The sequence below is a fragment of the Balaenoptera borealis genome (assembly GCF_965194805.1).
Source record: "Balaenoptera borealis genome assembly, chromosome: 6".
Classification (NCBI taxonomy): domain Eukaryota; kingdom Metazoa; phylum Chordata; class Mammalia; order Artiodactyla; family Balaenopteridae; genus Balaenoptera; species Balaenoptera borealis.
The window spans coordinates 33,680,720-33,698,662 of NC_138863.1; the positions used below are offsets into that span (position 1 = coordinate 33,680,720).

General features: G+C 42.3%; 2 protein-coding genes and 1 long non-coding RNA gene across 5 annotated transcripts in view; 2 read left to right on the plus strand and 1 right to left on the minus strand.

Moving 5' to 3' along the window:
• The window catches only part of LOC309631099 (cyclin-Y-like protein 1), a 37,617-nt gene extending 23,985 nt beyond the window's left edge, over positions 1–13,632 (plus strand). For 2 of the 3 annotated variants that reach the window (XM_082397148.1, XM_082397150.1), the window contains 4 exons: positions 597–716; positions 4,544–4,710; positions 7,989–8,151; positions 9,696–13,632. In XM_082397148.1, coding sequence (XP_082253274.1) covers positions 597–716; positions 4,544–4,710; positions 7,989–8,151; positions 9,696–9,812 — 567 coding nt within the window. In that variant the 3' untranslated portion in view covers positions 9,813–13,632. The remainder of the gene's footprint in view (positions 1–596; positions 717–4,543; positions 4,711–7,988; positions 8,152–9,695) is intronic. The other variant, XM_082397149.1, reaches the window with a different exon arrangement.
• On the minus strand, positions 669–6,197 carry LOC309631126. The gene is made up of 3 exons (XR_014246075.1): positions 5,318–6,197; positions 3,651–4,069; positions 669–807 (listed from the first exon to the last, which is right to left on the minus strand). It is a non-coding gene; the product is annotated as an uncharacterized lncRNA (long non-coding RNA).
• Positions 13,633–14,466: 834 nt separating the features above from the next.
• LOC309630935 (aldehyde oxidase-like) overlaps positions 14,467–17,943 on the plus strand; it is a gene marked incomplete at its 5' end in the record, with an annotated part of 47,176 nt that continues 43,699 nt past the window's right edge. Inside the window, 2 exons of the mRNA XM_082396774.1 lie at positions 14,467–14,509; positions 14,569–14,692. Of these exons, the coding sequence (XP_082252900.1) occupies positions 14,467–14,509; positions 14,569–14,692 (167 nt within the window). The remainder of the gene's footprint in view (positions 14,510–14,568; positions 14,693–17,943) is intronic.

A 17,943-nucleotide genomic window follows, 5' to 3' on the forward strand; every position in this document is an offset into this window, starting at 1 on the left:
TTTAAACGAATTAAAATGACAAAGTTTTAAAATTCACTTCTTTGGGTGCTCTGTAGCCACACGTGGCTGGCGACTGCTGTACAGGACAGCACATCCTTAGAGCCTTATGGTTACAGGACACTGGAAATGTGTTTTCAAAGTTGATTACAGAAAAGTATGACATATGGTGATCAGCAAGACTTTTGAGCCTAAAAATAGTGGGTTGGCCAAAAAGTTTGTTTGGTTAGTGAATATATTGTTCAATAAAATGCTTGGTGAAAATGAAAACTGTGTCGTTTATTTTTACTTAAAACCAAATGAACTTTTTGGCCAACCCAATAGTTTACATTTGGTTAGAATTCTGTGGGGAGGAACGTGGAAATACATAAATTTTCTGCGGTTGTGCCTGTATTTTTCTTTAATGAATGGTGGTGAGAACTGGATCACTGTGGTATTTTAGGATCCCATTGTTTATATTTAAAAGACTACAAGACATGTCACCCAACCAAAATTATTTCAAGGGGCACGTGGGCCCAAGTGTGAAGACTGCTATCTTAAGGGTACTTTTAAGTATTTTTCTTCCGTGGATACTTAAATTGCATTTTTTCTCCTTTCAGCGAGAAAAGCTTCCAGAGGAATACTTCGAGCATGATCCTGGACACAAATGCATTTACAGATTTGTTCATACTCTTTGTAGTGCCGCACAGCTAACTGCTGAAAGTGCAGTAGTAACTTTGGTAAGATATTTTTTCTTTCATAAAGCATCTGTAGAAATTTCTGTCTTGTACACATGGTATGGTCCTGTTTTTCCCAAATGAAAGTAGGTTCCTGAAATGATCATTAGAACTTTATTATGAGAAACCTATCAAAAGAAAGTAAAGTATACACATTTGAGCTTTAATAATCATTATGATTTAAAATGTTGCCATTGCTTTTCTCATCACAAAACAATTGCTATTAAAGGCAGCAGGAGAGATTTCTGGTTTCTCCTTCCACACCTGAGGGGACACGTGCACGCACAGTGCACACACGCACACACAGACGACGCATGTTGTGGTGGTAGGGCGGGGCAATAACTGAACGCTCTGGTCCACAGGCAGAAACAGGTGCCGGGTAGTTTGAAGCTGAGTCCCAGACTGTACTGCCTAGGCAGTTCTGACGTGTGTCCTGATTGAGAACTACTGCCCTCAGTTCTCTGTTCCTTGGATAATGGATAATGGTGTTAACCATCCCTGCTGTCCTCTTATTGCCTGCATGTGAAGTTGCCCAGGACTAGGGTGCCAGTAGGACTTCAGAAGGCTTCACTCTAGTTAGCCTGCTAAGTAAGCTACAGCTGTGTAAGGACCTTTTTGTCATCCATTCCTAATTCCTATGGTAAGATTTTATCATTTGAATAATAATAAATCATATTCAAGTGAGAGGTAGCTGGGATTGTTTTACTCCTCCCTATAGCAAACCTGTAGGGGGGAAAGTCAGCTGCGTGGTCTGCGGGGAAGGAATACTTAGGCCCCTCACTGCCGGCTCCTGTCAAGGCAGAATTGAGGACAGGAGGCTTGTCCTTTTGAAAAGAGACCCCTCAGTGGGTACTGGATCAGACACAGGCCTTTTCTTGGAGCTACAGGCCACTTGGAGTGCTTAGCACATGCTTGAGAGAGGCAGGAATGGTGCTTGCATATAGAGAGCTAGGAAATGCAGGAAGGAGAGTATTTGGGTTGGAAGAGGGGCATTTCTTTGTAGACAAGTTAAGCTTGATGTACCTGCGAGACAGCAGAATGGCAGTGTCTAGTAATCATTTGAATATATGGGATTGGAGCATGAATCTGAGCTAGAGGGAGGGAATTAAGTGTAGCTGTTCAAATGCAGAGAAAGTATGTAAAATAAAAAGTGGCTAGAAGATAGATCTGTAGGGACTGTCAGCACTTAAGGGACAGACCCCCAGAGGAGTGGCTACAGTGGTAGGAAACCCAGCAGAGAACCCTAAGAGACACCAGGAGAGGTTCAAGAAGGAGAGTATGGTCCAAACGCTAAATGCTACCAAGAAGTTGCTCATGTCATAAATACCATGTCACTGAATACCTACTCTGTGTCACTTTTCTACATGTGGGGGGTGGAGGAGAGAACAAGTTGGATAAATAAAGTTCTTGCCTTTATGGAGCAAGTGTGGAAGACGTAAATTTTTTTTTTTTTTTTTTTTTTTATCGGAGTACAGTTGATTTACAGTGTTGTGTTAGTTTCAGGTGTATAGCAAAGTATAAGTGTTTTTTTTTAATGAGTGTTTTTTAAAAGATGACTATTTCAAGTAGTGGTAAAAACCATGAAGAGAAAGCAAGGTAAAGGGATAAAGTGATTAGAGGGGCTTACTAGAAAGCTCAGGAAGAGCCTCTTTAAAGAGGTAATGTTTGAACCCAGGACCTGGCTGAACTGAGGAAGATCAGGTACGCTGGCATTACGGGCAGAGGGGACAAGTGCAAGGCTCTGAGACAGGAACTTGTTCTGTGTGTTCAAGGAAAAGCAAGGTGGCCATTGTGATCCGAGCGGGGAATGAGGGAAAGAGCATAGGTGATGAGGTCACGGAAGGACAAGGCCGTACCGCACAGGGCCTCGTAACTTGCAGGCCACGGGAAGAAGGTATTTGTTTGATGGGAAACCTCTGGCAGATCTGGAGCAGGCGCATAAAGTACTCTTAATTTAAGAGGCTCTCCTGGCTGCTTTGGGGAGAACAGACTGTAGTCTGTTGGGAGGCAGAGAAGTTAGGCAGTGGCAGCGATACAAGTCAGAAGTGACAGACAGAAAAGCGGTCAGGGTACCAGTGAAGGTAGGGATAACAAGAAGTTCTGACAGATTGGAGCAGGATACACTCAAGTGCAGGTGTTTGGTCTCAGCGACTGGGCGTGTGGCAGTGCTCTTTCATTTATGAGGGAAGGCCTGGGGAGTGGAGCTCTGGGACGAAGAGCTCTGGGTGGTTTGTGTGAAGGCACCGGTGACCACGGCAAGAGTAGTCTCTGTAGAGTGGTAGCAGCAGGAGGCTGACTGAAGTGGGTTAAGGAGAGGATGGGAGATGAGGAGCTGGCCTCAGCCCTGAGGACGCCGTCGAGGGCCAGTGGGGGACAGGCTGGGGACATGGAAGCATTCACACTGGAGGAAGCCTCTGACAGAGAGGGAGAAGTTGTTCCAAAAGAGACTAACTGTGGGCACAGTGCTCTGCAGAAGTGAGGTGGGATCAACTTCACTCACAGGAGAGTGAGCTTCAGTGAAAAGAAAGACATCTCGCTTCCTCCGAGACAGGAGGGCAAGTGGGGTAAATGAACAGCGGCACGTGTACCAAGTTTGCCAGTACAAAGGTGAGAGGAAGTTGAGAGATTGCCAGTGTCGTTTCAGTGCCTCTGATTAGTCCCATAAAGTAGAGAGTTGAACCTTGCGGGGAGAGTCGTTCTTAGGGTACTAGAGAGTGCTGAGTTCTTTGGGGAATGGGAGCCGAATTTCACTAAGAACATATAATCTCAATACCCGTGTTTGAAAACACAGTAGAGTTTGGAGGGCATGGGCGAATCTGAGCTGTCAATCTGATAACCCTTCAGAGAGTAAACAGACTCTTTAAAACTGGACATTTTTCTTTTTGTCAAATGGCATATACACTCTTCTACAGAGGTAACAACAAATCACAGCTTAACCTCTCTAATCTTTGCTCAGCTGTTAACTCCATCCAGTTCTTTGTAGGGTAGACATTTGATACATGTAAAAGAAACCATGAAATCATCTCACAAACCGGCAGGTTTAGAGGAGCCCCAGGGATACAGACACAGGCAGGTCTTCCCACCTTAAAACCAAAAGAATTGACTAAGCTGCAGATTATGTAAGACAGAAACGAATAATGAAATGATAATGGAGATGTGAAAAATTGGGGATATGAAAAGGACTACCCTTTGTATGCATGTGTGTTCCTGAAAAAGGCACTAAAATATGGGAATACTTGACAGCTGTAAAGCCCCTTTGTACTGCCTGTCCTGCTGTGCCACGCAGCAGCCACTGGGAGGCTCTCTTGACCACCAGTTTTTATCTTCAAGTTCATGCCGCAAAAGGACTGGTGACTCTGAAGAGAAGGTAAAGATGTGCTCAGTCTTACCAGAATTTTACACACTCAAGCGTTATGTAAAATCGCCATGCAACCACCACCAGTCTTGTAGTTAACATTGCACGTGATAGGCACTCAAGCATTTACTGAACAGTTGAAGTCGACACTGGGCTGTATGTGCTGCCCTTGACAAGTGGGAAGGTAATAATACAATGCGTGTCTTTAGAATGCCCTTTGCTGAGATGTCCTTTCATTCCTGTGACCAAAATTGGGTTGGAAATTCACACGGGCAGAGTAGAAATATCAGACTAACAGAAATATCTGACTTACAACCGTGACCTGGCCTCTGGCCTTGGCTTGGCTGAGCAAAGTCTTTGTAGAACCTAGGAATAAAAGGGGTGTCAAAAAGAGATGAAATCTGTCATTCCTAACAATTCTTATCCCAGCACTTAAACTGAACTAAAATCAAAGATCAGTGCTCTACTTTTGCAGGTTTACTTAGAAAGGCTTTTAACTTATGCTGAGATCGACATTTGCCCCACTAACTGGAAAAGAATTGTTTTGGGAGCCATTCTTCTTGCCTCCAAGTTTTGGGACGATCAGGCTGTATGGAATGTGGACGACTGCCAGATCCTCAAGGACGTTACAGTTGAGGACATGTGAGTTTGTAAGGTTACCGTGAACTTTCTAACCATTTTCCAATACCTCATTTGCTCTCATAAAGTTTACATTTTTAAGAAATGTTACATTTTAAGAAAGGTTACCTTGTGCAGAGAGCTGAAATAGACATCAAATTACAGACTTCTTTCTATCTAGCTGTAGTATAACAATTTGTATTTCCCCTCATTAATTGGTAGGTCTTGATGTGTTATTGTTGTAATATTCTGCTTGATAAATTGAAATTATTTTTCTGGTGGTTTTTGCCAATCATTTTACAAGCTCACTATCAGAACAACATGGTACAGTCAGTAACTTGACAGCTTTCTTAAAGCTGTCTACCAGGTCCAGTCCATTTTTAAGGGGCACATGCCTGGTCTTTGAAGCAAGTGGCCACTGTTAAGGTCTTAGGGCCTCTAGACTACTGACAGGTTATAATTTCAACCTGAGTCACACATTGTGTATTTGCTTTTGCTGGTCTTTTTCTCCTTTTTATCTGAGGTTCTGTTGTTACAGAAACTATGATGTACAGGTAGCCACATATAAAGGTTTCAGATCCCTGTGTTCCTGTCTCCTCCCCTAAAGTCTGCTGAGTTAGGAAACACCTACCTCTCAGGTAGTCCGGGAAGCATCCCTGGGGCCTCACCCAGGGCACTCAGCAAACACAGCGGCACTTTGTGGGGCCTTGAGTTAACTAGGCAGGTTCTCCTCACAAATGGCACGCTCACATTGGCATGAAACGCCAGGCTTCCAGTCTGGCTCTGGTGAAGGGCCCCAAGGGTGGGAAGCAGGATGAGCCAGAGAGGTAATTCCAGCAGACTCTCGAAGTGCCCGCTTGACAGTGAACCTGTCTTTGTGGGTGGCATTCAGGAAAATGGGAAAGGACACCTCTTGATTATATTGGACAGCAGAGGCCGATCAAGATGGCAGGCAGGGGCAAGAGTTTGTTTTTGTTACCTTTGCCCCTTACTCTAGATAATTCACAATTACCAAAGTGCATATTTACAGCTGAAGCGAGGAAAGTTGTGACTAAGAGAAGGGACCAGTAACTGTCAGTAGCTGTCAAAGTGGCTTTTGGTGAAAATGCCCACTTTGGTGATCATGTAAACCAGGTGGTCATGGTGATATTGCTGGTAGCAATCTTAGCAAACAGTGTAACAGCAGATAAGGAATTTGAAATGAATAGAAGTACTTTTGGAAGTTGCAGAAACTAAAGTGACGTTGACCAACACTATCATCAGTCTTTAAACTGGTCCCTTGAAGGAAGGAAAATTTGTAATCGTGAACACCATCCCTGCCATGATGGCAGCTGAAATTTTCTCAGAATCTGCAACTGAGCTGACTGGGGCTCTGGTTCCAGGTACAACATCCGAGAACATGCAGGGAAACGTGTGGGTGTTCATAGACATTGAGCCCAGGAGCATTGGCGGCACTGTCCAGCTATGAAGAAACTAATTCTAAACAATGCTTTTCTGTGTAGAACGGAGGATCACCAGGAGTTATGTTTATAATAGGCTGCTTTTGTTTAGGATCTTTGGGAGTTGGAAAGCATTACAACAAAGTGTTTAATACACATTTGTTTCATCCCTCTGCTGTTGACTACTCTTTGTAATGGTCTCATTTTGAGTCTGAATTGAAAAATTGCTGTCTATCAGCTTTTCCTTAAAACTTTCTAACATCTCTGTGTCTTGTTAAATATATATTTCCCTTCAAAAGAGTAAGTTAAACTGAGCAGCTGCTGTTCAGACAGTTTGCTGCGCCTGTAAGTGGTAGGCTCTTTTCAGCCACCTAGCCATTTAAAAACAGCAAAAAACACAGAAGATGCATATTCTGTAGGCATAATGCTTTTCTTCAGTGATTAAAGCTCTATTAATAGACATGTTAATCCTATGAAGTACTGTATTTCCACACAATTAAAATATATTAGTGGAGAAAATATAAAAGGGATAGTGAAGTGCATTTATTCCTGTAGTAAATTAAGTCCTGATTAGCTGATTATCAAAACATTATCTGGTTTACATTTCTATAGACTTCTGGCCGTATGAACAGGAAATGAATTTTGGAAGTAGGTTCAGTTAGGTTTAAAGTTCAACAAATGAGAAACCTCATTTCTGCTCATACTCTGCTCTCCATACAGGAGAACATGGAGCATTTGTTGATTTATCCAATGGATAAAATATTAACACTTTAAAACCAGGAAACCAAATGTATTGTAAAATAAGCCACTTGCATGTTTGTTTGGGTATTTATCATTTTTATATAATCAACTCTCTAAAGTGATTGCTGTGGAAAGTGGTAAGATTTACTCTAATTTTATATTTATTTACTTAAACATTTGGCAAGCAAATGGCTGGATATGGTCATATAGCAGAAGCCTGCTCCCAGCACTCTACCTTCCCACTTCATTGAATTCGCCCTCTGTGGGCGTGTGCAGTCTGTCCTGGCAAGGGGCGGTAGGTCTGAACATTCTGGGCTGCTCTCCTAACACCGGGGGAAACAACTGCTCTATCAGAGGTCGTATCGTAAAGTGGGTTTAGTCTAGCTGAGACATAATCTTACTGCCTTCCTAAGCTTAAAAAGTGCATCCTGTCCTGTCATGGTGACGACAACTCACCCTAGTAAGGTTTTAAGGTGAACAGAAACTTGCATTATGCCCTTTGACACAGCTCCATGCACGGGGTGGGGGTGGGGGGATTCCCTTTCCCATGGAATGTAGCTTATTTATTTATTTACTTGAGATGAATCCTTGTTGCCTCAAGAGTTTTCCCCCCTCAGAGATAATAGCAGTGGCTCTCGATGGATCCATTTTGTTGCCGTGGTGATGTGCCCACTCCTTTTGTTGGCTCGTCTCTACTTCAGTAAGCCCCTTCCTGTCATCAGCCCGGTGAAAATGTCTGCAAGTTCTTCAGAGCTAATAAACAGCATACATCATTCCTTTCATCTGATCACTATAGCTTGGCCTTGTGAGTGAGTGTGGAGCATGAATCGTACAGCTGCACTAATGGAACTCTGAAGAATGAGCCCCTGAGTCAGCAGCATGAGTGCATAAGAGGGCCATAACCTCTTCCCCCTTGTCCCAGACTCAAAGTGCTGGGACGCAGAAAGGACCACAAATGGCTGTACCTTGTTTGAACATTAGGGTATTAATCCAGCTGGGTAGCCATTATTTGTTTCAAAACAGTATTTAGAGCCATCCTAGTAGCTCAGAATGGTATTTTTGAAGATAGCCCAGTTGACTAAAATTGTCCTGTGTTGGTTTTGTCTTCTCCTCCTCCCCCAGGAATGAGATGGAAAGGCACTTCCTGGAGCTACTTCAGTTTAATATTTATGTTCCTGTCAGTGTGTATGCCAAATACTACTTTGACCTTCGCTCCTTAGCACATGACAACAACCTGAATGTTCTATTCACTCCTCTTAGCAAAGAAAGAGCACAGAACTTAGAGGTAAGGCTGTGAAATCACTAACTGGGGTTTTCTGTCAGCCACCGAAGCCACATCTGTAGCTAAATTATATTAAGCAGTGATTAGGAAAATGGAAAGCTGTTAACAGTTTGAAGAGCTTATTGACCCGTTGGCATCATATTTCCTGTGTCTTTTATGGTTTATACAGGGATCCCACATTATAAAAAAAAAAAATTGTCTCTTCTGTAACCATAATTCAGAATACTTTAAATCATAGTTAATCTGTTCTTAATGGTTTTCCATTTGAACCTCTACACTTACATATAACCATACATGAATAATTTCTTAAAATTGTATCCCTAATCATATGTACCTACATAATCTACTTACCACTCTTAACTGTCTTTTTTTTTTTTAATAATTGATGTTTTGGACTATTTCTACTGTCTTGATATTTTTAATAAATAAAGAAATGTATTTATTTATTTATGGCTGCATTGGGTCTTCGCTGCTGCACGCGGGCTTTCTGTAGCTGCGGCGGGCGGGGGCTGCTCTTCATTGCGGTGCGCAGGCGTCTCATTGCAGTGGCTGCCCTTGTTGCAGAGCACGGGCTCTAGAGCGCAGGCTCAGTAGTTGTGGCACACGGGCTTAGTTGCTCCTCGGCATGTGGGATCTTCCCGGACCAGGGCTCAAACCCGTGTCCCCTGCATTGGCAGGCGGATTCTTAACCACTGCGCCACCAGGGAATTCCCTCTTAACTGTTTTTTACTCAGCTTGCAGTTCGTGTGTGTGTGTGTGTGTGTGTGTGTGTGTATGTGTATCACAGTTCAGTCCCATGAGTTTATTAGACAAAGCATCCGTGGCTAACCTGAGAGACCTATACTTGGAAGGTATAATGTGGATTCAGATACTGGCTGTAGAAAGTACATGAGTTTTTAATATAAATGGTAACGTACATGGAACAAAGTAATACTTATGGCTTATGATTTTTGGTGGGTATACAGCAAAATTCACAACTGAAATGAACACATTTAAAATTGATACTTTCTGTGGTACCTTGGTGGTACTTTAGAATAAGATGTTTTTCTACCATAATTTATGTGCAAGTGAAATAGCACCTTTCAGCGCTTGTCATTAGACCTCTCCTACCTTCAGCACATACCTACCTGATTAAAATTTTCTTAGAGTATGTAATAACTAATGAAAACTGAATAGAAGTTGAATAGCTGAGTAAACACTGATTTTGCCCAAGTGTATGTCCATTACGTTTAAGGATCACGTGTGTAGGTAACAGATGATATTGCTATTAGGAGCCTATCATTAGGAACCCAATTTTTAAGTAACTCTAAGTTATTAGGGCAAGTTACCCCTTGCCCCAGCAATCTAATCATAGCCCTTAAAGGTTATTACCTTAGGGAATTGTCAGTTAGTGTAGATATCAGCTATCCAAAGTAGCAGTAACTATGAACTATCTAAACGAATGTAGATGTGTGGCTTATCAATGATGCTTTTTTTGTTTTTTTAAGGTCCGAACATTTTTTTTTCACCCTAATTATACCTATGTTCTACCTGATTGACTTTCCTAGGCCATTTCCAGATTGTGTGACGACGAATACAAAGACGTGTGTAGAGCTGCTATGAGAAGGTCTTTCAGCGCTGATCATTTCATTGGTATTCGGCGCTCCAATGCCATCCTCTCTTAAGGGAGAAGTGAGGGGTTGTAACATCATAAACCCCTCGAAACAAGAACTGGAGAAATATCACCTCTCCTGCTCAGAAACCAGCAAAGTTAGTATTTTCACCTTAAAGAAAGACATTGAATTCAAGAGACTCATGGACAAGCGAAGATTATGCTCATAGGAAAGAACGGGACCTCGTCAGTGTAACACGCTCTTCTGTCCTTTTTATTGTAAACAGAGTTACAAAAACCACTCCAAAGCTAAAAGCTCCCAATCCACGCACAGATATCTGCTCCCAATCCACACACAGATATCTGATAGCTGTGAGCTATGTGAGGTTTTTTAATTAATAGCTTAAATTTTTAGACTTTAAAGACACTAACTATATAACTTCTATGTTTTTCTTGCCTCACTGTCCCATAATGCTGCATATTCCTTTAGAATCAGTGCAGTATTACCATCAAAAAATGGGACTCCAAAAAAAAAAAAGAAAAAAAAAAACAAAAAAAAAACAAAAAAAAACAAACCAAAAAAAAACAAAAAAAAAAAAAAAGAAAAAAAAACAAAAAAACAACAAAAAAACAAAAAAAACAAAAAAAGAAAAAAAAACAAAAAAAAAACATGGGACTCCTAACAACTCATAAAGCCAAACTTCGGAACAGACTGTCGTAGCATCGTTAGGTTTTGCAGGGTTCTTCCTCCCTACTATATCATTGAAGCTGCTAGTCATTATTGGCAATCAATTGAAACCAAAAAGCTGCTGAATAACACATGTCATCCAAATTCTTTGCAGGCAGTACTTATTAGAATATTAGCATGTTTGCGATCATAAACAGAGAAAGAAAAAAAAAAAAACAAAAAAAAAAAAACAAAAAAAAAACAAAAAAGAAAAAAAACAAACAAAAAACAAAAAAAACAAAAAAAACAAAAAAAGAAAAAAAAACAAAAAAAAAAACAAAAAAAACCATGGGACTCCTAACAACTCATAAAGCCAAACTTCGGAACAGACTGTCATAGCGTCGTTAGGTTTTGCAGGGTTCTTCCTCCCTACTATATCATTGAAGCTGCTAGTCATTATTGGCAATCAATTTAAACCAAAAAGCTGCTGAATAACACATGTCATCCAAATTCTTTGCAGGCAGTACTTATTAGCATATTAGCATGTTTGCGATCATAAACAGAGAAAGAAAAAAAAAAAACAAAAAAGAAAAAAAAACAAAAAAAAAACAAAAAAGAAAAAAAAACAAAAAACAAAAAAAACAAAAAAAGAAAAAAAAACAAAAAAAAAAACAAAAAAAACCATGGGACTCCTAACAACTCATAAAGCCAAACTTCGGAACAGACTGTCGTAGCATCGTTAGGTTTTGCAGGGTTCTTCCTCCCTACTATATCATTGAAGCTGCTAGTCATTATTGGCAATCAATTTAAACCAAAAAGCTGCTGAATAACACATGTCATCCAAATTCTTTGCAGGCAGTACTTATTAGCATATTAGCATGTTTGCGATCATAAACAGAGAAAGAAAAAAAAAACAAAAAAAAAACATGGGTCTCCTAACAACTCATAAAGCCAAACTTCGGAACAGACTGTTGTAGCATCGTTAGGTTTTGCAGGGTTCTTCCTCCCTACTATATCATTGAAGCTGCTAGTCATTATTGGCAATCAATTTAAACCAAAAAGCTGCTGAATAACACATGTCATCCAAATTCTTTGCAGGCAGTACTTATTAGCGTATTAGCATGTTTGCGATCATAAACAGAGAAAGAAAAAAAAAAACAAAAAAAAAACAAAAAAAAAACATGGGACTCCTAACAACTCATAAAGCCAAACTTCGGAACAGACTGTCGTAGCATCGTTAGGTTTTGCAGGGTTCTTCCTCCCTACTATATCATTGAAGCTGCTAGTCATTATTGGCAATCAATTGAAACCAAAAAGCTGCTGAATAACTCATGTCATCCAAATTCTTTGCAGGCAGTACTTATTAGCATATTAGCATGTTTGCGATCATAAACAGAGAAAGAAAAAAAAAACAAACATGGGACTCCTAACAACTCATAAAGCCAAACTTCGGAACAGACTGTCGTAGCATCGTTAGGTTTTGCAGGGTTCTTCCTCCCTACTATATCATTGAAGCTGCTAGTCATTATTGGCAATCAATTTAAACCAAAAAGCTGCTGAATAGCACATGTCATCCAAATTCTTTGCAGGCAGTACTTATTAGCATATTAGCATGTTTGCAATCATAAACAGAGAAAGTAGGTTATTTCCTTCTGTTGGGTCCGTGCTGCATTTCTTGTTAACTATAATGGTGCTTCTGATTTTGTGATGATTTTCCTCTTTGTTATATACTTGTATTAAAGGATATTTTCATAATTCCAGCCAACATGGTGGTCCAGTAATTAACAAGCCGGTGATGAAATAGAAGGTGTCCGAAAAGTCTTACAACAATTTTAAGCTTTAATATAGTGTGCTTGGATACTCCAGAACACTGTTGCAGAAGTATAAATGCTAGACTGGCAAAACATCACTTGAAACTTTAATCGAATTTCTTCTAAACTCATTTACTTTTGTACATTTTAAACATTATGCTTTTATTTTTTTATTTTTTATTTTTTTAAATTAATTAATTTATTTAATGGCGTGTTGGGTCGTTTCTGTGTGAGGGCTTTCTCTAGTTGTGGCAAGCGGGGGCCACTCTTCATCGCGGTGCGCGGGCCTCTCACTGTCGCAGGCTCTCTTGTTGGGGACACAGGTTCGAGCCCTGGCTTGGGAAGGCCCGTGAGCCACAATTACTGAGCCTGTGCGTCTGGAGCCTGTGCTCCTCAACAAGAGAGGCCGCGATAATGAGAGGCCCGCACACCGCGATGAAGAGTGGCCCCCACTTGCCACAACTAGAGAAAGCCCTCGCACAGAAATGAAGACCCCACACAGCCATAAATAAATAAATACATAAATTTTAAAAAATAAAAAATAAAACAATAAACGCTTAACGTTTAAAATTTACAAAACTAAATGAGTTTAGAAGAAATTCGATTAAACTTTCAAATGATGTTTTGTAAGTTTGTGGCATTTATACTTCTACAAGTATCAAAGCTTAAAATTGCACTAAGACTTGAGGGGATACCTCCCCTCCTCTTTTTAAAATAGTCCTTTGCAAGGCTGGGCTGCTTACCTGCTTGATCACCTAAGTTTCTTTTTTCTAGATTTGGTAAAGGAATTATGAACAACAGTGTTAATTCACATGTAATAAATTGAAAGGAACTGGACCCTAATAGTAGGGACAGGAGAGTAAGTGATACGAAACAGCTTTTCTATCCTGTGTGTTAACCTGGCTGTAGGTGTCTCACTTCAAGTTCTATTTAAGAGGAAACATATAAACCTTAGGAACCCTTACCTCAGGCTTTAAAAGGCAGGGAGGTCCAGTAATCAGTCTTTTTGGAGATTGGTAACGATGTCACCTAAACTTGAAATATTAAAAAAAAAAAAAAAAAAAAAGTGTTCTCAACTATGTGAAATCTTTCTCCTCCTACCTTCTCAAATGTAATCCTAGGAATTTTGCCTGCAAACAAAGCATTTCTGGGCCAGAAGTACTTTCTGTCTTTATAGCAAGGCTTCACATTATACTGAGTGCTGCAGGTTCCATCATTTTTAAGGGACAGAGACATAAATGATAAATTATGGTATATAAAATACTACAATCTACCACCTCAAAAAATATTGTTTATGGAGTTTGGAGCTTGGAAATTCAAGTACTGATTGCAGTTTTATTTTGAAAAGAATGCTACAACTTATGTGGTTTTTCTTCCTCATGTTTATATTAAAAGAAAAGCTAATAAACTCTGTTTTAATTAAAATATATGGCTACTGTGTTTGTAACACTTCTCACTATTCACATAACATTACAACTCTGCCTAACTCAAATGTTTTCAGTCAGCTCTGATAGTCGGGCCTTAAAGCATTTTCAAACTAACCATAAGTTGTTTTGACCCCTGCCTTTAGTTAAGATGTAGACATTTATTTCTTCAGCTTACACTCTTTTCAACCTGAAGATAATCTAGTACACTTAAAATCACTGGCTACAGTGCTCAGTGGCATAATGCATTAGGTGGCATTTTTGAATTGTTTGTTAGGGTGCCAAGATGGAAATGCACATTGAAAGATAAAAGTAGGTAAATACACAGAGAAAGGAATTACAGGAATACTGTAGAATCAGAACTTGTTGTTTGAGGGTTGAGAAGGGGCATTGTGACCGAAGGACACATTCCGGTAGGCAAGGGCCGGCCGGGCTAGCTACTTTCAGTCGGGAGGCGGCGGCGGAAGGAGGAGGAGCTCCGGCTGCGCTCTCTCCCTGCAGTGGCTGCGCGTCTCAGCGCTTGTCCGGTTCCCACCCCTTTTAAATAAGCCGGTCTGGTCACCGCCCTCACAGACTAGTTGGTTCCGGGGAGGCGGCGGCGGCGGGGGTGCGGCCGGGGCCGGGCCCCTGCCCGGGGCCCGGCGGCTGGGCGGACAGGAGAGCGGCGGGCGAAGTCGCGTCTGCATGTGCGGCACAGCCCCGGCATAGCCCGGGGCTGCCAGTGCCCGCCGCGCCATTGTTGGGGGAGGGGGCGGCTTCTGAGCTCGGCGGAGTCGGGGGACGAGCGGAGGCGGCGGCGGCAGCGGCGAGGAGTGAAGGCGCCCCATGGGGAACTCGCTGTCTTGTTGCCTGTCCCCCAATGCCTGCCGCAAGTTGGGCCGGCGCAGGGGGTCAGCGGAGCCGGACTGCGAGTCTGAGGTCTACAAGGCGGCGGCCGGGAACGCCGTGGCAGTAGCTCCGGCGGCGGCTACCGTGGAACCCGCCGAGTTGGATTTCGCAGGTGGCGAAGGCCACCACCTGCAGCACGTCAGCGACCGGGAGATGCCCGAAGGTAAGAAGCGGCGGGCGCGCCTCGCCCCTCGCGGGGTCGGCGCCGTCTGCTCTCGGGCTTACCTCTGGCCTCCGCCGCCCCCAGGGTCCCCCGGGAGGGAGACGCCGCCTAGGGCTCCTTCTTGCCCGGAGTTGGCTCTCCCAGGGCTGGGCACCGGGGACGAAGGCTGGCTCTGCTTGGCGTCCCCACCCCTTATTCTTTACCAGTCGCGTCCGGCCAGTCTCCTTCCCTCTTCCCTACCCGAATGCCCAATTCTTTCCCCCGTTCCCATTTCCCAGCCCGGCCTGAGACCCTCCAATCCGCGGCCCTTCCTGTTGGTGGTTCTATTTGTTTAACATCTCGTGGGACTTAGCAGAGACTTTCTGGTGTATTCTCTCTTTTCTTAATGAAAACTTAAATACTCTAACTTCGGCGTATCCATCCCGTCTCCCTATCCAGATGGTACCTAAGCGAAGGAACTAGGTAAGGGCCTGATGATAGACTTCTATTCGTTAAGGTAGTTGATACTCGAGACAATTAAGACAAACATTAGAGGATTTGTCATTTAAATTCAAAATAGAGATGGACAGAGTCAGTGTGGTGTTCTTAACTAAAATTCTTTGGATTTTAATGTTTTCAGTCGCCCTGATAGAAGCTACTTTATCCCTTCTAACTATAATTTGAACACGATAGGAAAGAAAATGGTGGGAGAGGGGCTTAAAATAACTGTGAACGGTGTGAAACGTTACTGCCACGGCTGCAGAGACTAGTTGTTGGGTTTTTTTTCTTTACCAAAGGAGACCCCATGGAGTTCTGATTACTTTTAAATTCCCACTTTGACACAAGTATGTCTTCAGCTGCACAGCCTTAACCGACTTCTTTTGCACGTTGCCTGTTCTAAGGGAGGGGTGAGGTGGTTCCTGAGACTGCTGGACAGAAGTTTCAAAGGAGAAAAAACAAATTCAGATTGTAATTTGTAATATAAAGGTTTGGGAGTTAACATACCACATCCATCCTGCAGAAAAATGTCTCCATGGCTCCCTCCTCCACACCCCCCCCCCCAGTAGAATACTATTTAACTTTAGGAATGTTCAGGTAAAAGTTCTGAAGACTAAGTGGCTGGGGGTGGGTGTTGTCGGGGAGGAGAGGAGAGAGAGAAGAGAGGAAATGTTTGATTTTTGCCTCTAGAATTTTGGAAAGGGATGGCTCTAGGTTAAAAAAATAAATTTCTGGGTAGCATAGTGGCACTTTAATAAAGACTGTTCTTTGAAGTATAAAACATTGTATCATAAAGATGTTAAAACCCCACTGGCCCATTTGTTTCATTTAAATGCCAGAGATTTCATTATTTCATAGACGAAATGTCTTACAGCTCTTCTATTTAAATTTTAGTTGGGTTTATTTAATTTCTTTAAAAGTTAGAATAATTAAGCCTGTGGATTCACCCTTATGATGGACGTGGCTTTGTAAGTGGAAAGTACTCCCTTTTCAGAATAGTTAGATATTGTGAAAGAATGAACAAATTATGTGAATTAATTGTAGCTTTAAACACAAAGCACGTAAGTACTTGTGAAAACTGCTCTGCTTGTTGCTATAAGGTAAGCCTCTAAATGATTTTTAAAAACAGTTAGTAGTTGGCTAGTGTAGGATGAGAGACGAAAATTGGACCTTTATAGAATTCTTTTAAGATTTACAATGCATTTTCTTGTGTATTTCACTTGGCCCTTCCATCTACAAATAAGGCCCGTATATATTCTCCCTCTGTTGCCGATGAAGAAGCCAAGACTTAGGGATCTGAAATGACTGTGTAACACAGCTACTGAACAAAAGAGACAGGATATGGGGAGGGGGTGGGGTGAGATGTGACAGGGTAAGAGAGTGTCATGGACATATATACACTACCAAATGTAAAATAGATAACTAGTGGGAAGCAGCCGCATAGCACAGGGAGATCAGCTCGGTGCTTTGTGACCACCTAGAAGGGTGGGATGGGGAGGGTGGGAGGGAGGGAGATGCAAGAGGGAAGAGAAATGGGAACATATTGTATATGTATAACTGATTCACTTTGTTATAAAGCAGAAGCTAACACACCATTGTAAGGCAATTATACTTCAATAAAGATGTTAAAAAAAAAAAACAAAAAAAAATAGGGTTTTTTTTTCTCATTTCTCTAATAACCAATAAAAATGCTGAACGTGTTTTCAGATTACATGTGCCACTCTCCTTTTCCCTCTGACAGATCAGAGGTTTCTCCAGGTTCCTGCCTAAAGAACCTCTGATCTATCTCAAGCTGAAGGTTTATTTTTTGAGTCCCTCAAGGAGGTTGGCAGTGACTGATAGCCATTCTTCTCGGGTCTCGTGAGCAGCAGAGGGGCTTGGGGAGGTGTCTTTTCACAGATACCTTTATGTAAAGTTCCCATCGTAACCATGCTGGCTTTCCTCCATTCATGGTATTTGGTAAATGGAATCCAAATGTTCAGAGAGGCAAAGAAAGCAAAACACCTGCATGAGAAGAAAACATGACAGTTGATCAGTGGGATCCCAGACAGCTAGGTTCTTTCCCTTCCATTCTGTGGAGCAAGAGCCTCAGAGCACTTTCGTTGAGCCAAGGGAAGCTTTGACTCTGGCAAATCTGCAGCTGTGATTGACATGAGCTGCCACTCTAGGTGGAATCAAACATCTCATGTATTGTCAATACGTACTAAGTAGGCTTTCTCAAACTGCACTTTCTGGGAATCAAATACAATTGTATTTACTTTTTAAAAATTTCTCAGATGCCTTACATGATCCTGAGCTGGAAACAGGTCAGCTTCTATGGCTTCTTTTCCTCCCAGTAGAGGTGTTGACCAGCGTGTGTTCTGTTGGTGCCTTTTCTGTCTTCCCTCCTGCTGTGTGATGTAGAGGAGCACTGAGAGCCTCATCTCAAAGACAGAGTCCGTGCCTCACCCAGGCTCAGGGTGACCCCGTGAACAGCAGTGTGGAGCAGCATATGGGGTGGGAAAGGGAGCCTCCATAGCTTTTTCCGGGCCTTACCTTGGCCGACCCTCCTCATGCCCAGGACTTCCTGAGAAAGCCTGGGGGGGTCTGGCCTCAGCCCTGATGCCGGATGCAGTGCTGACCCCGCGAGTTGTGGACGGGGCAGCTCGGCACTGCTTCGCAGGCAGCTCCTCCTGCAGCGCTCCAGGCCCCAGAGCTGCCTTCTCCTTTGAGAGTAGCCTTTTGGGAGTGGCCGCTTGGCTGGCAACTTTCCTGGAATTTCCGCCTCCCACAGT